Below are 22,762 nucleotides of genomic sequence, written 5' to 3'. Positions count from 1 at the left end.
GATAAACTAAATGCATGCATGAGTTACCACATGATAGATGAAACTACGTGAGGTATTGTTCTGTTTGTTAACTGTGACTCTACTACAGAGTTTACCATGAATATCCAGAGTTATAGGAATGTGGTGAGCTCTGTTTCCCCTTGCCTTGCTGACAGGAGCAGTGGTTATCTACAATATGAAGGACCAGGGTGTTATGTGCGGTGGTTGTGAGCTTGGTCCCAGCCAGCCCAGAAGGTCCTCCACAGTCAGGTATCCCTGAAAGTTCAGTTCCGTTCCCTTTTCTTGATGAATAAAGTAGGAAAAAGAACTCAAGTGTGCTGTGCTGGCATCTGTCAGGATGCTCTGACTAGCTCAAGTCTCACGTTAGACAGAGTAGAATGTAATCAAGTTCAGAAATAATTATATTAATCACAGTTGCTTTGGATTTTTGTAATTCTGGGAGCATCATGCGTACATTTCATTCTGGCAAGGTGCCACTATTGTTCATGTTTTTGAGAAGCTTGCATTATTTTGTTTATAAATAGTGACCTAGTGGATAATTAGCTAGGTCAGAAATGTTGAGGGGTCACACTGTGAGCATGTAAGTAATTCGTTACAGCTTTGAATTTATTATGAAGTATTTACATTTTATCTTGACATTTTATCTTTACATTTTTTCTTTCATAAATTAATAACTCAGAAATTCCTATGAAAATAAGTTCATCAGAAACTTCCTTACTTGGGGCTGCAAATTCCCAGCCTTTTTACCATTTATAAAATAAATTGCATGGCTCAATTACTCATATGTACATCTACTGCTGTGTTCAGAGGTATGGCTTTAGAAATATTTTCAGGTATGGCAACCAAAGAGACATTTGACAATCTTGTTTGCTGGATGCTCTTCCAATTTATATCACAGGATGAGCCGTTAACCATTTCTAGGGTCAGGACACTGTCCTTTCAAGTGCTTTATAGACAGAGTATAGATTAACCTTCATGCTCTGGAGCACGTTATTCCCTTTAGTGGACCAATAGTTACTCATCAGAGTCCAGGAATACCTGAGCTAGTGTGATTTAAATGAAGTAAAATTGAAGCAAGGTGTAAATTAAAATAGGTGCTTATTTAACCTGCGTTTTTTTTCAAAGAAACTGCTAATTTCAAACTTTATGGCAAGTCTCAGAAATGTGTCCCAGGACAACAAAAAAGATGCCTGTGTGTTCTCCTTAGCCTGGCTCCGGCATCCTGGCCATCTAGAGGGAGGAGGAACAAGAAGCTTCTGCAGTGGATGGTGAGGCAGCCAGGACAAAGTCAGCAAGGGCTGGAGAGATGGGTGCTGAGGGCTTCTCAGAAGCACTGAAGCTCCTCTCTCTGAATGCCTGACCAGACCCAAAGGCAAACTTTGGAGGTCATGACAAAAGAGACTTCAGTAACTTCAGGAAAATCTGTGTAAACTTCTTCCAAATCAGGAAACCACTTGGAGAAAAAGACTCTTATTCCATCCATGCAATAGTGGTGAAAAGACTTGTTTTCAAACCTTGTATTTAGGCAGGCCCCCTCAGCTAAAATGAATTTTTGCTCTACTAAAAAGGAAATCTCAGTCTAATCAGTTATTTTCTGTTCTAACAAAATTGGGTTTGAGACTAGAAGGCTCTGGTGTGTCTGCTTAAAGAAAATGGCAAATCCACCTTCATATCCCTCACAGATGGACAATAGTCTGGAGTCCTTTATATTTGGTTACTTTTACTGCCAAGTTAGGATACAGTTCATTCAGGAATATTTGGGATGCAGTTACATGTAAATAACCTGAGCAAGGATCAAGTTTAAACAGCATCCAGGAAGTGTGAATAGTTCATAATTTAAAAGTATGTGTTGTTGTTTTTCAACTGAATTATGTCTGCTAGTAAAACTGCAGGACAGAGGCAGGCATGCCATTGTAAAAGCTTCTTTACTGGTGTTACCAGCAGGTAACTATCCATCTAAAGAAAGTGCTGTAGATTTAACTGTGCACCACATGATTAAACCAGGAAAATTTATTTAACAGATAGAGCTGGAGCTGATGTAATGAACACTTGCAGAAAGGTGTGGAGGGAAGAAACTGCAAGTAACATCAGTTACGACTCTGTCTTTCAGAGTTGCCTTTCAGACTGGTCTGCTGTGTTCACTTTTCTGGTGTGTACAGTGCCCAGTGGGTATTCTGCTGCCATCAGAATTTTACAGAAGCAGAAGCAGAGAAGCCACATAATGAGATTATCTGGTATTTTAGTAGAACGCACAGGTCTTGATTTTCAACACTGTTTCCAGCTGATAATCAACTGGGTTACAGGAAAATTATCTATCTTGTCATAAGGTTCTTCCTAAGCAAAATAAAAATGCATCTGTTAATTAAGGAGCTGTTCTTGCTGACTCAAGAAATATCTTTTCATCCCATATTTATTGAATAGATTTTACGACTAAAGGTATAATTTTGAATTGTATTCTGTGCATTTATTTTTCCTGAAGTGTTTGCAGCTCTTCAGGAAATTGTGTAACCAAACCAACGATCACCTTGCCCACCCCCTCACATAATAAAGAAATCCAGCATAACAACATACCAAATAAAAAAGCCCACGAAAACACTAAACACACAGTCTGTCCCCCAGCCCAAAGCCCAACAATACAAACAAATCCCACCCCCCCAAAAACCCAACAAAAAATCCCAAACAAAAACCCAACAAAATCCACAAAGAAACAATAAAACCCCAAATATCACCATACCTTTAGCAGAGAGACTGCTGCATGAAGCTGATGGCAGATACCTGAGAACAGTCAGTTTTGCTTTCTCTGTGGGACAAATTCTTAAGGCGTTTACAACACTAGTTTCTACCACTTCCATTTTTTCTTGATCTTCTTTCACCTCAAATATAAATCTCTTGAGACTTTTTGTACCCTAAACTTCTCACCTCAGAGGCTGTAGAAATTAATACTGACAGACTCGCTAACCTTTTGAGAAACTTCCAATAATATTACAATTTTGGTGATATTCACCATCAGGAAAAAAAAAAATCTATTTTCCTTGTCAGGGCTAGTCGAACAAATGTACAGAAAATACAGTTTTGAAAATCCAAGATGATAACTTTGCCTTTGGTCACTAAATTCTAAAATGACTTTAACCTCTATGCATCTTTTTTGACTTCCCTAGAGAGGGCAGGAGTCTGGGCAGATTGGGCCCTACAGTTTAGAATAAGATATGTACAGTAAGTGAAAGCAAGATGTTCCTCGGTGACTTAATATTCTTTGCTTTGTAAATGAACAACGAAAGGTGAATACCGCTCACTATCTAGAGCTGTGCACATCTGAAAGTAAAATCTCTCTGCATTTTACACACCATTGTATACACAGACATCTTATCTCTTTCAATTAAACATGGGGGGATCAACCTACCTGTAAGTGAAGGACTGTGCAAATGCAAGATACCAGCATTTTCATTTTTTACATGGGTTTTCTCAGACGCTCTGATTTCAATGTTCTAAAACATTAATGCCTTCCACAATTATGGTTTTAAAACTGCCTGGATGTTTTACTCCTACAGCAACAGACAATTAGAACAAGTAATTTTCTAGAGCTTTAGTTTTTCTGCAAAGACTATTAGGTTCACCAACATAAATATATTTTACACAGGATAAGGTTGGGTTTCCTGTCCTGTGTTTCTGGACTGAGTATTTTTGACAGGACCAAGTTGCTAGTAATCACAGAAATTTAAAAAGATAAAAGCGAAGTTTCGAGTTAACAAATTGAATTATGATCTTGGTTGAATCACATTAGTTGCTAATGCCCATGGGATGCTAAAGGTTGATACGGCTGGCATATGGTTTAGAAGCTCAAGTTTCAAATGATGCTGTTCCAGCATCTGAAATGTATTGCTCTAGATTTTATACGCACTTGAATTACTGCTACTTAATAAAATATATATATATATATTTTTTTTTTCATCTTTCATACTTTTACCTGTGTCACATCAAGTTCCTTTGCTGACTGTATCCTCTTGTGCTGTGGAACTGAGCGCGTAGTTTTGCTGCAGAGGCCGGGATCACGTCTCCCACAGCAGCATGAGTTGCCTCTGCAGACAGCTAGAGGGCTGTGTTATCCCATTTTTAAAGCAAAAATACATAAATCGATGGATACAACCGTTCTCAGTTTGTCTTAACAACTTTTTCCTTACCAGTTTGGGCAAACATCAGCATCTATGCCTGTATTCATTTGCATAAGATACAGAACTTCACAAGTGGCTGCAGTTTTGTCCTTATTTTTGAATCTTTAAGTGTAACTAGTATGTTGTGCTTCTTAACTACAAGCTCTCTGAATTGCATAGTACAGTTTCAGTGTTTATGTATCTATCCTGCTGAAATCATAATCAGGTCACATGTTAGATATAAGGAATTTTGCAGCTTTATTTATTTTTTTTTCCCCAGGTGGTCTGTGTTACAGAAACGCAACCGCTGGTTTGGACAAGGAAGCAAGAGTTCAGCACAAACTTCCTGGCCAAGAACAGCTGTGGGAATTCACTACCAGGTCAGATTAAACCGGGGTTGGGAGGACACACGGGACTTTCTTTTCTTATACTTTTGCATCAATTAAGTCACTCAGTGATCTAGACTGTACTTCCACATGGTTTTTATTTGATTACTGTGTGAATTCTCGTTGCTTACTTTGCTTTTGTTTTATGTTTTTCCTGATACTTACCGAAAGCTCTAAACCCAAATAAATGACAGGTTCAGTAAAAACTCAATCTTGCTTTTGTGCTGCAAAAACCCATTCAAGGCTTCATAAGCCCCTCAAAATTGATTTTTGGAGCACTGTTATTTAATCTGTCTTTTACAAAACTTTAATGCCTTGAGCAAATCCTTCTTGCCTTATTCCCACCACTAGGCGCTTTGACTTCATGGTAAGCAGATAAACGTAAGACAAAAAAATGCAATTCAGATTGTTCCCCCAGTCCCTAGTAATTCTCTAACTTGTCTATTCTCCCTTTCTCATTATTGAATAAAGCCTCCTGTGTAAACAGTACTTTTTGTGCTCCCATGGCACACAGACTTTTTCCCATCAGCTGCTTGCTCCCCCCCACCTGCTATATCTGACTCATTAGTTCAGCTTCAGCTTTGCTTCACCTATTTAATCCCCAAAGAATTATATTTAAAGTTCATGGCACTGCTCTTATTCTCAGCATACTTTCTCTTCACATATCTACTGGGCCTGCAGATAATATTGTGTAACTTTCCCTGGGGTCACTGGCTCCAACTTCAATATTTTCTTGCAAGGTTCAGTCTTTAAAAGGAGGTCTATGGCAGAAAGGGCAAAGGGAATCTGCAGGCTCAGTACCACACAGCCCTGACTGAAAGTGTAGTTTGATGCTGTATTCAGAGCATTTGGGTCCAGCCAAGGGGACAGGAAACTTAAAAGTGTCCATAGTTAGGGGTTCACTTGTCTTGACCTACTCTGAAAAAGCAGTGTTTGAAACACTGTTTTTTAAAGAAGTTTTAGTATGATCCTGATTACTTCATCTTTTCTTTATTAAAGGTTTTCCATGAAAGAATACTGGCTCAAGTAGATAACTAGAAAGAAGCAACTAACATTACATAAAGACTGAAGTACTAGCAGTTAATGCTGGCAGCAAGTAGCTTGAAGTAGTTAGTACTGTCTTCCACATTATTTATATTGTAATGGTCTTTAAACAATAACTCAGTGGTGATTATGTTGTCATCTGTCTTCTAAGGAAATGTTTGCCCCTACCAGCTGTACCTTATATATTAGATTAATTGTTCTGGAACTTCTTTATAAAATTCAATCAACAGAGTAGAAAACCAGCTTAAATATCTTTAAACTGTTCATGTTAAGGTCCTCTGTATGATTCGTTTTTTTAATTATTAATTTTGATTGTCTTATGGAGTGATTGTCAGATACAAGTTGTAAGGTGGACCTTGGTTTGACTGAAATCAACAGCAAAGCATCTATTGACTTAATTTTACCCCAAAGGAAGTAAAAGGCAATTGGAAAAAAATGGGTGAAGAGCAGAAGGATTGACTCCAGCCACAGAGTGGCTTATGGATGTTGTTTGCCATCTTTAAAAATTCTTAAAAAAAACTGAAAATGACCTGTAGCAATGATTTGTGGCAGAGTATACTCTATCTGGTAAGCAATACTAATACAACATGGCACTCCAGTTCAGGAAAGCTGCCTGCCTTGAGTGTTAATGTGACACTCCGAGCAACTGTAGGTAGCATGGACTTTCCCCTTGATGTTTGTTTTTTTTCAGAACATGGTTGCATTTGAAAACTTCTTTGGATTAAGACATTTTAACCTTTTTTTCACTTTGGGTGATAGTTTTCCAGAGGTGAGCCAAAATACTGGGGAGAGGAGTGCTTAGTGACAATATTCAGAATTTTGGATGCATGGTTTCCAGCTGTCTTGTTATTTCTGAACTGTCAATAACTTTTTTTTTTTTTAACACTTCAAACATTACTTCAGTTTCACTGTAATAGTAAACACCCCACAAAAGCTGTATTTTATAACAGTGAAAGTACCTATTAATATAGAGCTTTGCAAAGTGTTGCTTTTATATACCAAATAATACTGCGTGTGCGCACGTGTGTGTATATGTATGTATTCAGGATATGAATGCTTGAATGGTTTTGTAAATAGTGTCCCGGATTTCAGTCTTATTTTCACTTGCTCTGCTGTGAATGTTGTAGCTATTCCTGACTTGTAAATAACAGGAGAATAATGCTACTTGTGTATTAGACATACAAATAACTTCCATACAAAGCTTATCATGTGCCATAATGGTGTCAAAATTATCAGTGAAGAAGTTATCTCTCTACATCACGCAGTTCAATTTGTACTGCAATGTTTGGAAGGCCAACTTGTTTCACTAAATACCAGCTACTTCCAAAAAGTGGCAGGAGAGGAAAAAACAGACAACAAAAAAAAAGCTTCCACTTGGGTTCTGTGAATGTCGTATTCTCTGTATATCCTGGCATATGCTGAGCTTTTAAATAAGTGTTTCTGAAGTACCTTACAACAGTTTAGCTCCATCTGCCATCCAGCTTTTGCTGTAAAAGTGGCCAGCCTGATCATCTTCCATCTCATGAGGCGAGGCAAACTCCTTTAGGCAAAATTTATTGTGAGAATTCCTTAAGTCAAATGGGCCAAATAGCTTGTTGACAAAATTGCCAAGTAAAGTATATACTGTTTTTTTTTTTTTTTTTAACTTAATCAAATACATTCGGTTGCAGCTAAAACATAAAAACACCTGAATCAATTTCCCACACACGAAAACACGGAAATCTGGAAACTGATGCTATTTTAGGCTAATTGCATTTTGTTGGGTTTCGGGGAAGTGCTCCATAGTAGCAACTGTGGGAAAACCACTAAATAGTTCTCTGTTTGAACCATCTGTCACGAAGATGGGACATATGTTCGCTTTGTTTATTCAGGAGCCAAGTGGAAGCCGATACACTCGGCTCAGCCCCGGTCCAGGGCCGCTCCGCGCCGAGCTCCGCGGGGACGCGCGTCCCGCCTCCCGCGGCCGCCGGGGCTCAAGCAGCGCCGGGCGGCGCTTCTTCCGCAGGGCTCCGCGGGCGCGGGGCCTGCCCGAGCAGCGCTGCGGGGAACACACGGGCGCTCGTCCCGCCTCGCCGCTCCCCGGGGTGGCAGCGGGACGCCCCGGTACCCCATGGGGAGGCCGTGGCCGCCGAGCCCCGGTGGAAGGCGGGAGCGAGCGGGAAGCGGGGTCACCCCCGCCGCGCGCGGGCAGCGGCTCCCGCCGCGCTGCATCTCCCGCTGCTCGGTCAGTTGGTGGCGGCTTCCGCTCGGAAACGTCCCCGCCGCGCCGAGCGCCCCTGAGCGCTGTGCTCGGGGCGCTCCCGGAGCCGCGGCGGCTCCTCTCCGGTCGGCGCCCTCCCCGCCCCGTCCCAATTTTCCCCGCCAAAGTTTGGCAGCCGCTGCCGGCAGCGCGGCACCTGCCCCCACCGCGCCCCGACCCGGCGGCGGAGACGAGCGCACCGCGCAAAACTGCGCGGCGCCCCATCTCTTCGCCCCGCCGCAAGCCAATAAATAAAGTTGCGGATTAAGAGGCGGAAGAGGCGAATTCCCCCGGGGGGGAGGAGAGATCGGGCAGCCCTGGGGAGCCGCGGCCAAAGGCTGTAAGTGCCTCCGGGGCTGCCAGCGGCTCGCCCCGGCTGCGCGGCCGGGGGCGGGCGGGCGCCTCGGATCTCGTCCCCCCCCACCCTCGTGTGTGCTCTCGGTCCCTCCCTGGGAACAGGCGCTGCCCACCCAAGGAGGCGACCGGCGCTCCTGCCCCGCTGCCGCTTGCTCACTCGCACACACATATACCCGTGCGTGCGCCTCTCCCTCCCTCACTGAAATCAGTGCTTGTGTTTTCAGGTTGCTCAGACCTGAAATCTAAGGGAAAAGCTCAGCGTTTGCGTCGCCGCTCCTGCCGCTGCTGGTGGTAGCGGTGAAGAGGAGAGAGGGATTTTTTTTATTTTTTTTTTTCCTTTGAATTCAATGGATCTGAACTTGGAGTCTTTGGACCTCGGCGGTTTTGGAATATCTACATGCTGATTGTCTTTGTTGTGTCGTATCAGCTCGTTTGGGGAAACCATCCGGACACCAAGATGTTTCTCGCTATCTTGTACTTGGCTTTGCCCTTAGTGGGTAAGTTGCTGGCGTCTGATTTCTGTCTGTACATCGCTTCGTAAAGCAAAGCATAGGGTTTACGGGATCAGATGCCTGACGGTTGTCAGTCTATTGTTTAGGGAGAACAGTGAAGTTTCCAGTAGTTTTAACAGCTCTGCTTCACATCAGTTAACCCCCGTCTACATTTAAAGCTCTGGGAGATAACAGACTTAGATACTTATTTGCATAGCCTCTTGTTAAATTGAATTCTCACAAGTTACAGGCAAACTTTTGGTTTTAATAAAATAAGGCTGCTTGGGGAGGGTTGGAGGGGTGACAAGAGCCAGCTGAAGGATTGTATCTTCACCTGAGCCTGGCAGGCTGCCCGAATGTGAGTGGTTTGCAGCCTGAACTGGTTTCCCTTCCACAGGAGAAGGTTGCGTTTCCATTTGTGCGTTTCTGAGGGAGCGTGACAGGGGGCACGATGGCGAGGAAAGAGTTAATGTAATTTGCTTTGTTCTCCTGCAAAAGCATCATACGTGGAGAGAAATGGAAGGGGGAGTTATAAATTCTACCTTTATGCGTATAGAATAAGCAAAAATGTGCACAGCCTTTAAAAAGTGACTGACGCAAAAAGGCTAATATCAATCAGTGAGGATACTTATCTATCTGAGCGGGTTGTTTGTGGATGTAATTGAAATTACAGCAAAGCTCTTGTGGAAAGTGAGGAAGAATATTTAACCCCTCAGTTAAACACTCAAATGGGAAGGTTATTTGTTTCACCAAAGCGGATCCAAGGAATAATGCATGCTCGTTTTGTCGGGCACATTAACCCTTGTGGGTTTTCTTTCCTTTTTGTGTTTTCTCATAAATCAACCAGCAGGCTTAAAAGATGTTGTTTTCTTGGGCTTCCACAAAAGTGGATCTAAAACAGTGAAAACCCCATGGGCCTTTTCCTAAGGTGTAGTCGCATGAAGCCAGGAGCTTTGCGAGGTGCTGCCCTGGCGCTGGCTGCGTGAAGAGGTGCCTTGTGCTTCCCAGATGTCTGCTCCGGAGCCCTGGTTAAATCAGCCTCATCCCTCAACGAGAGTTTCTTGGTTTGTGTCTCCTCTCTCTAGATGTACTTCTGTCCACAGAAGTGAGCGGGCTGCCTGGCGGGGACCGCCTGGACTGCGTGAAAGCCAGCGATCAGTGTCTGAAGGAGCAGAGCTGTAGTACTAAATACAGGACACTGAGGCAGTGTGTAGCCGGCAAAGAGAGCAACTTCAGCCGGGCGACAGGCCTGGAGGCAAAGGACGAGTGCAAAAGCGCCATGGAAGCTCTCAAGCAGAAGTCTCTGTACAACTGCCGCTGTAAGAGGGGCATGAAAAAGGAGAAAAACTGCCTGCGCATTTACTGGAGCATGTACCAGAGCTTACAGGGTACGTTGCAAAACACAGAAACGTTACACTCCCCTAATGCAGTGTGTGATTTTGCAGCCCCTCACATCCGCAGCTAGTTACTGCCACTGAGGCTAAACCGAGGGTCTGACCCCATAATTCACATTCTGCTCTTCAGCTGCAAACTGAGGACCTTTCATCCGACTCAAGAACAGCTGCTGCTCCGTCTCCTGTTGTTGGGAAATCCACAATGAGGGTTTCCTCCAGGGGACCCAGCTGACCTTTCTAAACCCAAGTCAAAAGATAAGGGCACTAGCAAGTGCAAAAGCTACAAAAACAATAATTTGGAGACTTTTTCCTAAGAATATTTAAACTCCTTAATTAGGACTCACTTAACAAGATCACAGGACACTGGAACTAGTTTCTTAGCTCTTTGTTGAAAGTTAAATGTAATATGAAGAGGAGCTGTATTTTAAGGCAAAGTTGATTCTTTTGTGCATTTGCTAGAAATATTCCCTTGGCATGCTGAGGTAGAAAAAAAGAAGTTTGTGCTTCCTAGAGCATGTAGAAGTCCCAGTTAGAAGAGATATGACAGTGATTGACTTGGGACTTCTGTTCTTGATGTCACTGGCAAATTTCCCATAGTCTACTGAGAACAGTCAGTCAGGTCCTTATATGAGATATATCATTTTTAGCTCTGCTTTGCTCTGGCCCTGGAACTGAAGATGCAATTTTTCACTTCAGTGTGGTCCCCATTTTAACCATTTTCTGTAGCTACTTCTGCCAAAAGGGAAGTCATCCCTTTTTGTTCATTTATCCAAGCATCAACTGGAATGTTTTAATGAGTCTATGTATATTTTTGTTCTGGCTTTTGTGATAAATTACCCTACCCTTGGATGTTTTCTGCATCATAAAAAGTTTCCCTTCTGACAGCATCTTGTTAGGAGTGTTTTATTCCAAAGAGGTTAGGTTTTGGCTATTACCTGGGCTGCCCCTCTGAAAAAAAAGCTGTGCTGTTAGTGTGAATGAAGAGGAACATCCCTGCTACAGCTTCTCTCCTGCTGGTGTGAGGTGGGACAGTCTCTGTGATGTCACAGGCTGTCTCCGCAAATTATTACCTTATCCATGGAGGAAGGAGAGAAAAGAACTATTGACAGGGATAAACAACTTGCTTCTTTCAGGTGTTTTTATAGATAATGCTTTGAGAAGTAATAGTCACACAAATTAGAGGGGAACACCTTCTGCGGTGGCAGAGTGGTTTCATTTCTGAGTGAAAGTAAACAACTGAATCTTATCTCGAATTCTTGTATTGAAAAAAATTCAAATATTTTTTGTCTTTAGGAAATGACTTGCTTGAAGATTCCCCTTATGAACCAGTTAACAGCAGACTATCAGACATATTCAGGTTAGCACCAATTGTATCAGGTAAGCAGACTTAAAATTCTTTAACTGAAACATGATTATAATCTGCTGCTTTGTAGCTGAATGATGTGACTTTCAAGCAATACTCTCAACTAAAAAGAAATGGTAATGGCTTTCTGGATTTAGGAAGTTCATGATATAGTTGGACTAAAGAAAACACTAATTGGTTTTGAAATAATAACTAAACCTGAAAGAGTGCTTGGCAGGATGGCAATTTGTATTCTTTTAGAGTCATTCTTGACAATAAATGCTAAATTTTCCTGTAGGTGGCAATCTGATTCCCTGCGTTCCTAATTTACAAATCAGTTCCTTTTTGGGAATGTGGTCAGTGCAAGTTACCTCCCATTGACATTAAAGAAGATCAGAAGATAAATCTTTCAAATGTTTGCATAAGGGAATGCTTTATGGTTTCATACATTTTTGTTTAAAAAAGAGATTTCAGAATTAAGGCTTGTCGTCTTCTCTGGAACTGCTGCCTGTTTAAAGAGCCTGTTCACAGCTTCCTTCTTTTTCTAATTTTGCTCTGAATATTTTTTGTTGCTGTGTGGCTGTCTTTCACAACTTGTTTATAGTAATTTGCATATGTTGCTCTCTAATTAAACTATGCTGTTTGTTTTCTATAAACCCAAATTACACTAATTTCAGATCATATTTATTGAAGCAATGAATTTTGGGCACTGATAGTGGCTACATGTTGGAATTAGTTCTCTTCTTTTGGAGCTTCAGAAAGTCTTATAAGGATGCAGTTTGCACTCAAGACCTTTGTTTAGTTACATGGAAACTGAATGTGTATAGTTCAATGTGTAAGTCTGACAGTGTTGAAGCTATAGGTGACTGGCATGCCATGAATAAGCATTACTAGATTGCCCTTTAAAAAAAAAAGAAGAAAAGAGCAAAGAGAGTGGCTTGACCAATTTTCAGAAGTACTTAGACTTTTTAGGACCTTAAGTCTCATTAAAGCCAGGAGGACTAAGGTTGTTAAGTATTTAATGGTACGGATTTTCAAAGGCATATAGACACATAAAATGTAGATAACTGCCCATTGGGATTTTCAGAGAGGGCTAAGTGATTTAAATAGGTGTTAGATGCCCAGGCAGTTTTAAAAATTCTAAGTGCTTAATGCATCTTTAGATATCTTAATGCCTTTGAAAAATCAGCCGTTTAGTCACTTTTCAAAATGTGACTTCAGATCTTTTGAAAGCATTATCCTAGTTTGGTGAGCAAGTCTGTTGGAGATATAGTAGAGAACAAAGATTAATTTCTGAAGAATCTTTATTTTATTTTGTATTGCTTAAATATCCCAACTTAATACAAAGCAAAGACAAAATCAGTACAGAGGAATTTTGGGCTGTTCTTAAAGAGTATGTTCAGCCTGCTGAGGGCTAAATTCTAACATACCTTAGCAGTTTTATCATCTCCGTAGGAATACTCTATGTATGCTCTGCCTTTCTGTTATTTTTTTAGATTCCTTATTTGCTTGCAAAGTAATTATCTTTAAAATGCATTTTTTTTTTCTGTTTGTTCTGTGCAACAATGAAATAAGATGTATTTGCCAACAAGTGATGTCCATCCTACCACAGTCATTTAAAGTGCTGCTAGACCAGTTAGGACTCATTCTGTATTACTAGTGCACCCCAAACTGCTTTTGACTTTGTCAGAAGTTTAAGATTTACTGGGATTGGAAGCCTAGATTCACAGGGAGTGTCAAACAAAAGTTGGAATACAGCGGAAAACCACCCATATTTGGAAGTGTTGTCATCTGAAAGAAAAAGATGAGCAAAAGCATTTTTCTTATCGTCATGGTTACTACTGCATGTTACATTCTGTAAAGCTGTCTAGTCTTACAGGTTTTTTGCAGGGCTCTGCAAACACCCCAAACAGCAGAACTTGGTAAGATTTTTATATCTTGATTGGAACAAACAAAAAAAACCCACCCAAAAACCTGTACAAGCAGTGTTGGCAAAGGTTTCAGAACTGGTGTTCTGCTAATGTGGTCATTGCTGTTTATAGATGTTGCTACAGTATTCACTCTCATTAAAGTTACTTGGGTGTAATTAAAAGCAGCGATTAACCTTTTCATCTCTTGATGTCATTGTGATATTGTGTGACTTGTTATATATCAGGTGTAATGCTTTTGCCATCTTTTAAGTTTGTTTTTGAAACAGTATAGGAAATCACAGTAGTTGTCTTTTATCGTACATGGAAAAGGGAAAAAAATTGGCTAAGTCGACTGTTTAGTGTGTTACACAAGTCTTTTGTAGTGTAAGTAAGTCTAAGAAATGGAGGACAGTTTTAAAAGTTGATCTAATTCTATACTGAAAGATATTCAAAATTGCATCCAGTATGGAAACAGGATGCCACTTTCTCATTAATTGTTCAAGAGTCAATATGTTGATTTAAAACAAAAATCAGGAAGATATTGGTAAACCTGTTCCTATGTGTGCAATTTTTCTTCAGTTCCCATTATGTTAACGGAACAAGAGATGCCGTTGTGTTAGTAAAGTGAAGCTTTGTTTTATATTTTCAAGTGTTCTGTGTTATTCTGGGACTAGCAGTATAGTTAGTCTAGAACTAGAGTGACAAGCTAAGTGTTCTATATAAAATTTAAAATGATCAACAACACAGAAAAATTTAAACCCACAAAATTATTTATCATGATACTAGCTGTTGAGGTCACGTTATTGTGTATTTAGATGCTAAAGTCCATGAATTTTGCATTTGAATCTATACTAAATTTGGAAGGACAGTATAATTTTTAAAAAGTGGCTAAAATAAGAATGCAAGTTCAGTGTTTGATTTACTTGTGCTGATGTATTCTGAGTATTTAAGGGTCTGATCTTCCTTTGTGTCTGCACTTTACTTTCCTAATCCGTCTCCTTTTATAAAGTTAGTCCTCTGACACCTCACATGGTCAAATCCAGGACAGTAGTCTTTCTGGTTGAGGACAAGGCTGTCTTGTTTTATAGTTTGGGCATGTCTACATCTGAATTTTCTTTAGAACTGCAATGTCTGATGTGGTGTTTCTGCCTCAGGGGTGTGAATTTCTTGCTGGTAGGCAGCTCTTCGAATTCCTGAAGACTTGTGTGTGTGTTTTAGAGAGTAACAGATTTGGGTTAGTTATTATGATGTAAAGATTTTGCTTAAACCTTAACAACTTCTGAGACGTGAAAACATTTTAAGGCCATTGACTTCCGTCACAACTACAGTAAATGCAAAATCTGTTGATTGGATTTCAGAGGTGAGTTTCACACCAAATTAAGGATAGATGCTTGACTTAGTCACTTGTTAAAGCTACCGATGGCTTCTAACTACCTGGGGAGCAGTTTGCCTCTTGCATTTTTATTGCATTTGACATTGACCCTTGCAACTGGAAGATATCTTATTATTTCAGTATCAACTGATACAGCAGAGTGGACATCTCTGTGGTATGTTGTAAGAAAATACCCTGCATAAAAACTGTAGCTTCACGTACCTGTAGAAATACAAAATAAACACTTCCGAAATCTCTCATTCATTTCAACACAAAATTGGGAGCCACTGAAGCTGAATAAAATGCCTTAAGCCACATCTGTGAAGTGGTGTAAGTAGAATACTTAATGTTTAAAAGAGCTGACTATTTAGATCAATGTATTTAGGATGACAAAATGCGCTCCTCCCATGGATTCACTTTTTTAAGTTACTTAGTCACAGGCTTGTTATCCCATTGTTCAGCTTTGTGTATCTTTTCTTCTTTCTTTTACATCTATTATGTTCAGAAATAATCTTAAAGCACAGGCCCCATAAATCACAATATTTCTTCCAACATACAGGTCTTGCTGGTAATCTGTGGAGAACTGGTCGGTTACTTGCTGCTAGTTATGGCTTGTTTCTAGTTGCTAAAGTGCAAGACAGGTAGAAATTCATTATTTTGCCAATATTTCTTTTTAGTGTAGTAAACTGTTTTTGCAAAGCGTCTTTTGTATCATTAACAAATGAGAGGAAGAAACCGGCTCGTATGGTTACATATCAAACGGAATGTTTCGTGATTCTGCTCTTATGAGAGGCTGTTTACTCTCCCAAAAAATCTGGAAATGTTCTGTTGCAGGAGGTATCTGGAAGCTTATATGTAGAAAAGGATGTATTTAATATTTATTATGATAAATTAGTTTATTAAAACCAAGAGTTCAGTAGACAGCACAACACGCAGGGCTTCTTACTGGGGTGTGCCATTCCACATTAGAACATGGGTAGTACAGTACATGAAGTTTAGCGTGTTTGAGTTGCATACTGAAGAAGCTTTAAGTACAAATACAAACAATTATGGTCAGTAGGTGGCTTTCTACTGTGTTTAAAATGTTGAGACTATACAGAAAGTTAGCAGTGTTGGAGTTCTCAGAAGGGCGTGTGCGCTGGTGGGGTTTAAATTAGGCAGTCTTATGTTCTGTAGGATTTCATGAAGTTGGGTCTGGGTCTCCCTCTAGGAACTCTGCATTTTTTAGGATAGAGTGGGTTAGTTGGTGGTTTTCCTTTCTTCCTCTGGGTTTTTCAAAGTCTTGGAGGCATCCTGTATCAATTGTGTTCACAAATTGAAAAGTCGATGCTGGGAAAAAACGAAGTCCGGTATGCAAAACTCTTCCTTCAACATTTGACAGACTTTTATAAGGGGGGGACTTCCCTTTCCCTGGCATAAAACTGGCTCCAAGTTTTGATGACAGCTGGGTGGTCCCTCCCTGTTGTTTTATCCTTCCTAGGCATGGGGTAGAGACATCAACGGAGAATGGACTGCAAGTGTTTCCTTTGCAGAAGTTGCTGTCAGCAAAGGTGGGGGAGGAAGGTTGGGGTTTTCAACATGAATTCTCAGGGTCCAGAGAGACAGAACTTCCTTGGCTATGTGTGGAGGATTCTTTGTATCTTCTCTTTCTGCAACTTCTATAAAGAGAGGCTGTAGAACTAGAAAATACCATGTCATAGTGGATTAATTTCACCCAAACTTTCATCATCCCAAAATTCTTTTACTCAATAATTGAATGTTTTCCCACTCGTTCTTTGCAATTCTTGAACTAATGTAGGAGCTGTGTTCTGGTTAGCAGGTCCCTGACACTTTAATTATCATTTGCTTCTTTTTTTTCCTACCTAGAAAATTACTTTTCTGTTGTAGCATCCATGTATAGTGTTTTAAAAATTTTTCATCAAAAAGATAAGTTAGAGCCTCTGTCCTCGCCAGCAGATTCACTGCTTTTTCCTTTGGGGTTTAAGGCATGTGAATTAGTGGCTTCTCCCATGAATTAATACTATATGACATACCCAATTCCTACTGCCTGAGGCCTCTAATCCTGGATCTGTTCGTAACTCTGTGTATCTTTCAAATAGTACATACTATTCTAATTTAACACTATGTCTTTTTCAGACATTTCTGTAAGAATATTTGAGATGCTACTATTTACAATGCTTTTATTAGCTCTTACCTCCCATATTGTTGCAGTTTGTTTGAAAAAAAAATGAGATACTTCATGTGAGTTACATTGCACATTCACCCAATTTCATAAACAATAAACCAGATCTTATTAAGTTAATAGGAGTCTTGCAATCTGATTCTGTTCCCATTGAAGTAAGCATAACACATCAAAATCTTTTTATTTGATTATGATGTATTCTGTTTCCTGTTGTGATTTATTTGGCTTAGTTCTGGTTTTCTGATGTGAGGTAGAGCTGTTTGATAACAGAAAAGTAAAAACATTGTTAATTTAGCCTACACTAGATTGTCACATACATAACTGTATTTTCCTTTGTAAAGTAATACATTAAAATAATAACCTTTGGACCAACATTTAATATTGGTTTTACAGTTACAAATCCAGACTAATTTTTTTTTCCCCAATAAGAATTTGTGGCCCTTTGCCTGTTGCAAGAAAAAAACCCCAAACAACACAGGCATCTATTTTAGCTGCATTTAACAAAATGAAAATAGTTTGACCAAAAAAAAAAAAATCTAATATGAGTATGTACAGTGTTTGTGTTCTTTGACATTTCTGTCTGCAGATTTTCTTTGCAGAGACAACTAGGCTGGCTTCCAGTCAGATAACGAGTTATCAAGGGTGCATAGATACTAGTTGCTGATTTCCACTTCTGCATTTTCATAATCAGATTGGACTTGATACAAAAGAAAATCACTTTGGTGACTGTTGGCTTGCAGTAGCTCTTTGAATTTCCTATTTTCTCCATTTCTTGAAGCTAGATCTGATTATGAGAGGGGAATTAAGTACTTTGCTGAAGTAACTGATTGACTAGCTTATAAAGGCAGTGCCTACACACTTTACCTTCATCAGGAACATGAACGGGCCTTGAAACCCCAAATAGGAATATGCAAATATCCTCAGCCTAGTCCACACTTCCTTCCTTGGTGAGATTATTTGAACTGTTTTTCTAATTTATTTGAAGATCTGTAAAACAGAAGAAAAGGTCTTTCTTCCTCAAGTATTTAAAATGCGTAGCTTGGAGCAAATGTAGAGTTTCTGTTTGTCCCAACAGTCTGGGCAGGCTTTGTCAACCTGTTTCAACATGAGAAACAAGAAGAAATCCATTCCATGGAAGGATGAAGCATCTAATCATACAACACAGGGCGTTTATGTATGAATATTCCATGTCTCCTTGAATGCTGGGAGTAGTAAGAGAGAATATTTAGGAGTCTTGAAGGAAACTCAAAGGAGAACAGTATTCTGAAGCCTCAGAGGAAAGTGTTGGGAGGTGGCTAGTTGAATAAGCATGGCCAGGCATTTTGCTTACAATATATAATGTATACAGTGAGCTACGTCTTTGTCTAGAGTAGCACCTTTAGAGAGTGGAATTGCTATCCCTCTAACCTGTGTCTTTGCAGGAGAGCCTCAATTATGTTGTGATGGGCCAGATATCAAATGCATAAATGCGTATGTGCTTTTGAGCAGCAAATTGTATAATATATTCTTGTTTCCCATTACGGGCCAGCTTTATAGTTCGCATAAGTGCCACGCTACTTCCTCTGAAGTAGGAGCAAAAACACATAGATACTCCTAGTGATACTGGTGGGATTACAAGGAGAGATCAGGTACTTACTGGTCAGTGAGGAGAGAAGCAGAATCTGCTTACCTATGGGGAGACGTACCGCCATTTCAAGGACACGGTGAGCAGGAATGGGCACCTACAGCTACCTGAAAGGAGGTTGTAGCATGGAGGGTGTTGGTCTCCTCCCAAGTAACAAGCGACAGGATAAGAGGAAATGGCCTCAAGTTGCATCCGGTAAGGTTTAGGTTGGATGTTAGGAAAAATTTCTTCAAGGAAAGGGTTGTCGGGCATTGGAACAGGCTGCCCAGGGAAGTGGTGGAGTCACCATCCCTGAAGGGGTTTGAAAGACACATAGATGAGGTTCTTAGGGACATGGTTTAGTGACAGGGTTGAGTTAATGGTTGGACTTGATGATCCTGAGGGTCTCTTCAAACCAAAAAGATTCTGTGGGCTGCCAGGGGGCCTTAGAAACACAGAACTTGCCAGGAAGCTCCCAGTTTTGTCACCTATCTACAGACTTGGGTGTGTTGCAAGAGTAAGCAGTTGGACACGTGGTAAGAATGAGAAAAAGCCCCGTCAGTGGTTCAGATGGCAGAGTTTTGGTGCCGAGAGCGGTGTTGGGAATACTGTGGTGATGTGGGTGGTGTAAGGGCTGGTGTAGAAGAGAAACCTCTGCTGAGTAGGCATATTTTTATGGCAGTCTTCCTCAGAGGGCTCCTGAAGTGCCTTGTCTGTAAGCTGTGTCCACTGGTGATGTGCAGGGAGTGATGCCCAAAAGAGCAGCATCCTGCAGCTTTCTGTCTCTCGATGGCACAGCAAGGCGCAGTTTATGGCAGGTGATTTGCCATCTGGCTCTTCATGTAAAAAACCCAACCAACCAAACACCAAACTTTATTTTTATAACCCTGTTTGTATTTGACTCTCAGCGATAAGTTTGGCAGTGTTGGAAGAGCCAGTGGTATCTGTCAGGAGCTGACAGTATGTTAAAAACGTTAAGAGTCAAATGCCTGCATGTGATGAAAAGAAATAAGAATTTCTGGATTGTAAGGCAGAACTTATTTGTGAGAAGTATCCGACATTTCTGATTCTAAGATGTACATTATATTATTTTAACCTTAGAAAGGAATGTGTTTAAGGCTTTGATTTTTATAAATGCGAACGTTTTTAAATGAAAACTAATTCTGTAATATATTTTATTTGAGTTTTTTGGTATTATTTTTATATTATTGCATTTTCTGTGTATGAAACTAATGCAGCAACAATGCTATCAGTATAGTTTGGACATTATCACAATTATTTTTGTAATAGTTCTTTACTTACTATGATGCTTTGACAATTTTTGTAAGTGTCAGGCTGTTGTCCTGTACAATCTGCACTTGCCTGAAATTCAACATGAGAGACGCATGACACAAAGTGTAATGGCATAGAGACAGCTCTTCCTGCATAGAAATTTGCAGAAATGATGGGTTGTAGAGAGAGCTGAAGATATCAAACAATTTGAGTAGGAACCTATAAATAAAGATGAATTTCTGCATTCATTGGTTATACGATTTTATCACTGTGTGGTGTCCGTAAAATGCATCTTCCCATTAAAGTTTTGTCATGCAGCTGATGAGGTTCAGAAATGTTAAAAGCTTCCACTCTCTTCAATTCTGCACCCTAAATTCGGTACTAAAGCTCAGTTCAGCAAAGCCAGAAATCATGGTTTCCCTGTTCAGCCTCCGCAGCAGCAGACAGCACCGTGATTCTCCCAGCCCCGCTGCTGACCCTGGGGACGTTTAACCCCCACAGTCATTCTGGTGCTGGCTGCTGGCGCTTCCTCGAGCTCATAACCACAACTCATTCCTGCCCTGATGTACCTTTTCCATCTACCGCTGTCCCTTCTTTGATTGTCGGCTTTGCTGTCTCTGAACTGTGACTCCTCCACCAAATCACCTCCAGCTCAGTGGTTTCTTTCTCTGTCACTCAGCTTTCCACCTCAGCTACTCATTTATGTGAAATCTGACTAGAGTTTTTACCTTTCCTTTTTACAACAGGCTTGTCTTTGCTCTCCTGTCTTTGCCTCTCCCTTTCTTCATTGCCCCAACACCTCCCTGTCCTCCTTTAGTGAGGCAACGCCTTCTCTGTGCCTTCAAAGCTTCGCTTAAACTCTGCTTTTTTTCCAGCATTCTCCAAATCGTTCTCTCACCCTCCCTGTAAAATGCTTGAGATGTGGTCTAATAAAAGGAATTGTTCCTGAGTAATGGAACTAATAAGGCCTGGTTTCCTACCAGAGTCCTCCGTCTCCTGGATGCCCCCGCTCTCTGCACAGACAGAGCTCCCTCCCTCTTCTCTCCCTGTGCTGTCCCCTCTCCCTTGTCACTTCACCAGTCCCTAATTCTGCCCTTGTCCTCAGCAGGCAGGTCTACTTGGGTCTAAAACCTGCCGTTTTTCATAAAAATTGTACGAACTTAATATCCGTTCCTCTGTGGAATTTATTCAAATATGTCCTACGGGTTAAAAAAATCACTGGGAACAGCAGGGGTATGGAGAAGATAGAGAAGCTAATACTCAATTTACCTACATTTCCTTGAAAAATTAGGGTTAAAAAAGCAAATGTGGTTGCTCTCATGTCATTAAGCATTAGACTGTGACATATCTTATTCTAGTCTCATGAAGTATCTAGTGTGTTGTGCAAGTGATATAAATAAACAAGCAGTGGACTTGAAACATACCGACAATTATGTTGATGGCCGACAGTTGTATTAGATAATTGAGCATCTCAGGATTCTCAAAATGGGAAATAATTCATGCATTTAGGTTAGTTGGCATGAAGATTATTTATGCACATTTAGAAATGAAACAAGAAAGAGAGGACCCATCCAAAAGCTGTTATGTATGAACACATATATCGTATTTGACTATTTGGATGATACCACACAGTATTTATAAGTGACGCTGCATTTTTTGGGTCATTATCTTTTTCAGATGGAATATTTTTAGGATTAAGGATTAGGTTTGATTGATGTTTGTTGTGATAAGGCCATAAACAAAAATAAGAAAGGCAATATTAGCGTTTGGTGGTAATTTCAAAGAATTCACGTCCAAATATTCGGACTTCCTCAGGCTTGCCGCTTGCAAATAGAGTGGAATGTATTCTGCACAGCAATGGCTTTGCATTAATGAACGCTTAAGCAGCAGATTAAAATGTCTGTTTAAAAAAAAATAGGTTAGGATTATATAATAACACAAGTCGGGGATACTAATAACAGTGAAGATAATTTTATTGAGCAGATTAACTGCAATTAGATCTCAACTACAGAATATTTAAATACAGTACCAGATCAAAACCCAGTCCCTGCAGGTTTCCTTATGTTCCTTCACACCTCCAGGATCAGCCTCTGACAGCAAAGTAAATTATCCTTTTTATTGTTGTTCATTTTATATTGCCATGGGAATGTATGTCATGTTATCCATTAGGTACCAGACATACAAGTCTTTTCTCCTCATACGGAGTCATGAAACAAGGCATGATTGAAGACAGCAAGGTGTCTGCATTATTTGAAATTATATTAGAAACTGATAAATTTGCTTGTCAGATTTCTTTAAAGGATTGCATAGATAAGAACTCACTATAGTAGTCTCGTATGAAAAGTCATGAAAATTACAGCTTTATAATAAACACATATAGACTGAGAAATTGTGTCAGTTCTTTCTGTTGTAATCTATTTACTTTGTTTTAGGCTCCAAAATAGTGAAATGGAGATGCAAACTTGCAGTGGTTGATAACACTTATGACCTGATGAAGTAACCAGCTTTGATCCTTTGAGAGGTCAAACTGTGTGTGTTTCTAAGCAAACATTCCCCGAGGCTGCTGATGCATGAGGTGTCTCTTCCCCTTGCCAAATGTCCCACCTTTGCAATAGAAAATTAAAGGAGACTTGCAAAGAAATGTGATGTGTTAGTATTTCATCTTGTCTATAGAGTGGCGTGAGAATTGTTGAACACAGGATTTGGTGGTGGTGTTTTTTTATGTTATTTTTGTTTTTGCATGGTTTAAAAATATCTAGACAGTTCTGGGTTGGGTGGAGAGCGAATGTATTAAGTTGAACTGTGTTAATGTTTAGGGAGAAAGGCATACAATGTTTTTTAATTTTGTAAATAGAGAATAATTTGAATCTGACTTGGAGGTTCATTTAGCTTTTTAATACATTTCTGCTGTATAGCTAAAAATATGCTATCTTCATGCCCTTGACCTTTCTCTAAGAGCTGTGGGAAGATTAAAAAGCATAAATGAGAATAAATTTAGAATTAGCCTGTTTGAAGAAAAATG

The 22,762-nt window shown here is 40.1% G+C and overlaps 1 protein-coding gene across 1 annotated transcript in view; it reads left to right on the top strand.

Moving 5' to 3' along the window:
• Positions 1 to 8,631: 8,631 nt before the first annotated feature.
• The window catches only part of GFRA1 (GDNF family receptor alpha 1), a gene marked incomplete at its 5' end in the record, with an annotated part of 143,383 nt that continues 129,252 nt past the window's right edge, over positions 8,632 to 22,762 (top strand). Inside the window, 3 exons of the mRNA XM_082053370.1 lie at positions 8,632 to 8,671; positions 9,751 to 10,053; positions 11,353 to 11,436. Coding sequence (XP_081909496.1) covers positions 8,632 to 8,671; positions 9,751 to 10,053; positions 11,353 to 11,436 — 427 coding nt within the window. The remainder of the gene's footprint in view (positions 8,672 to 9,750; positions 10,054 to 11,352; positions 11,437 to 22,762) is intronic.

Source organism: Streptopelia decaocto, assembly GCF_964273445.1.
Source record: "Streptopelia decaocto genome assembly, chromosome: 5".
NCBI classification, from domain to species: Eukaryota; Metazoa; Chordata; class Aves; order Columbiformes; family Columbidae; genus Streptopelia; species Streptopelia decaocto.
The sequence above is the reverse complement of the archived record's forward strand: the minus strand, read 5'-3'. Positions and strand labels throughout refer to the sequence as shown.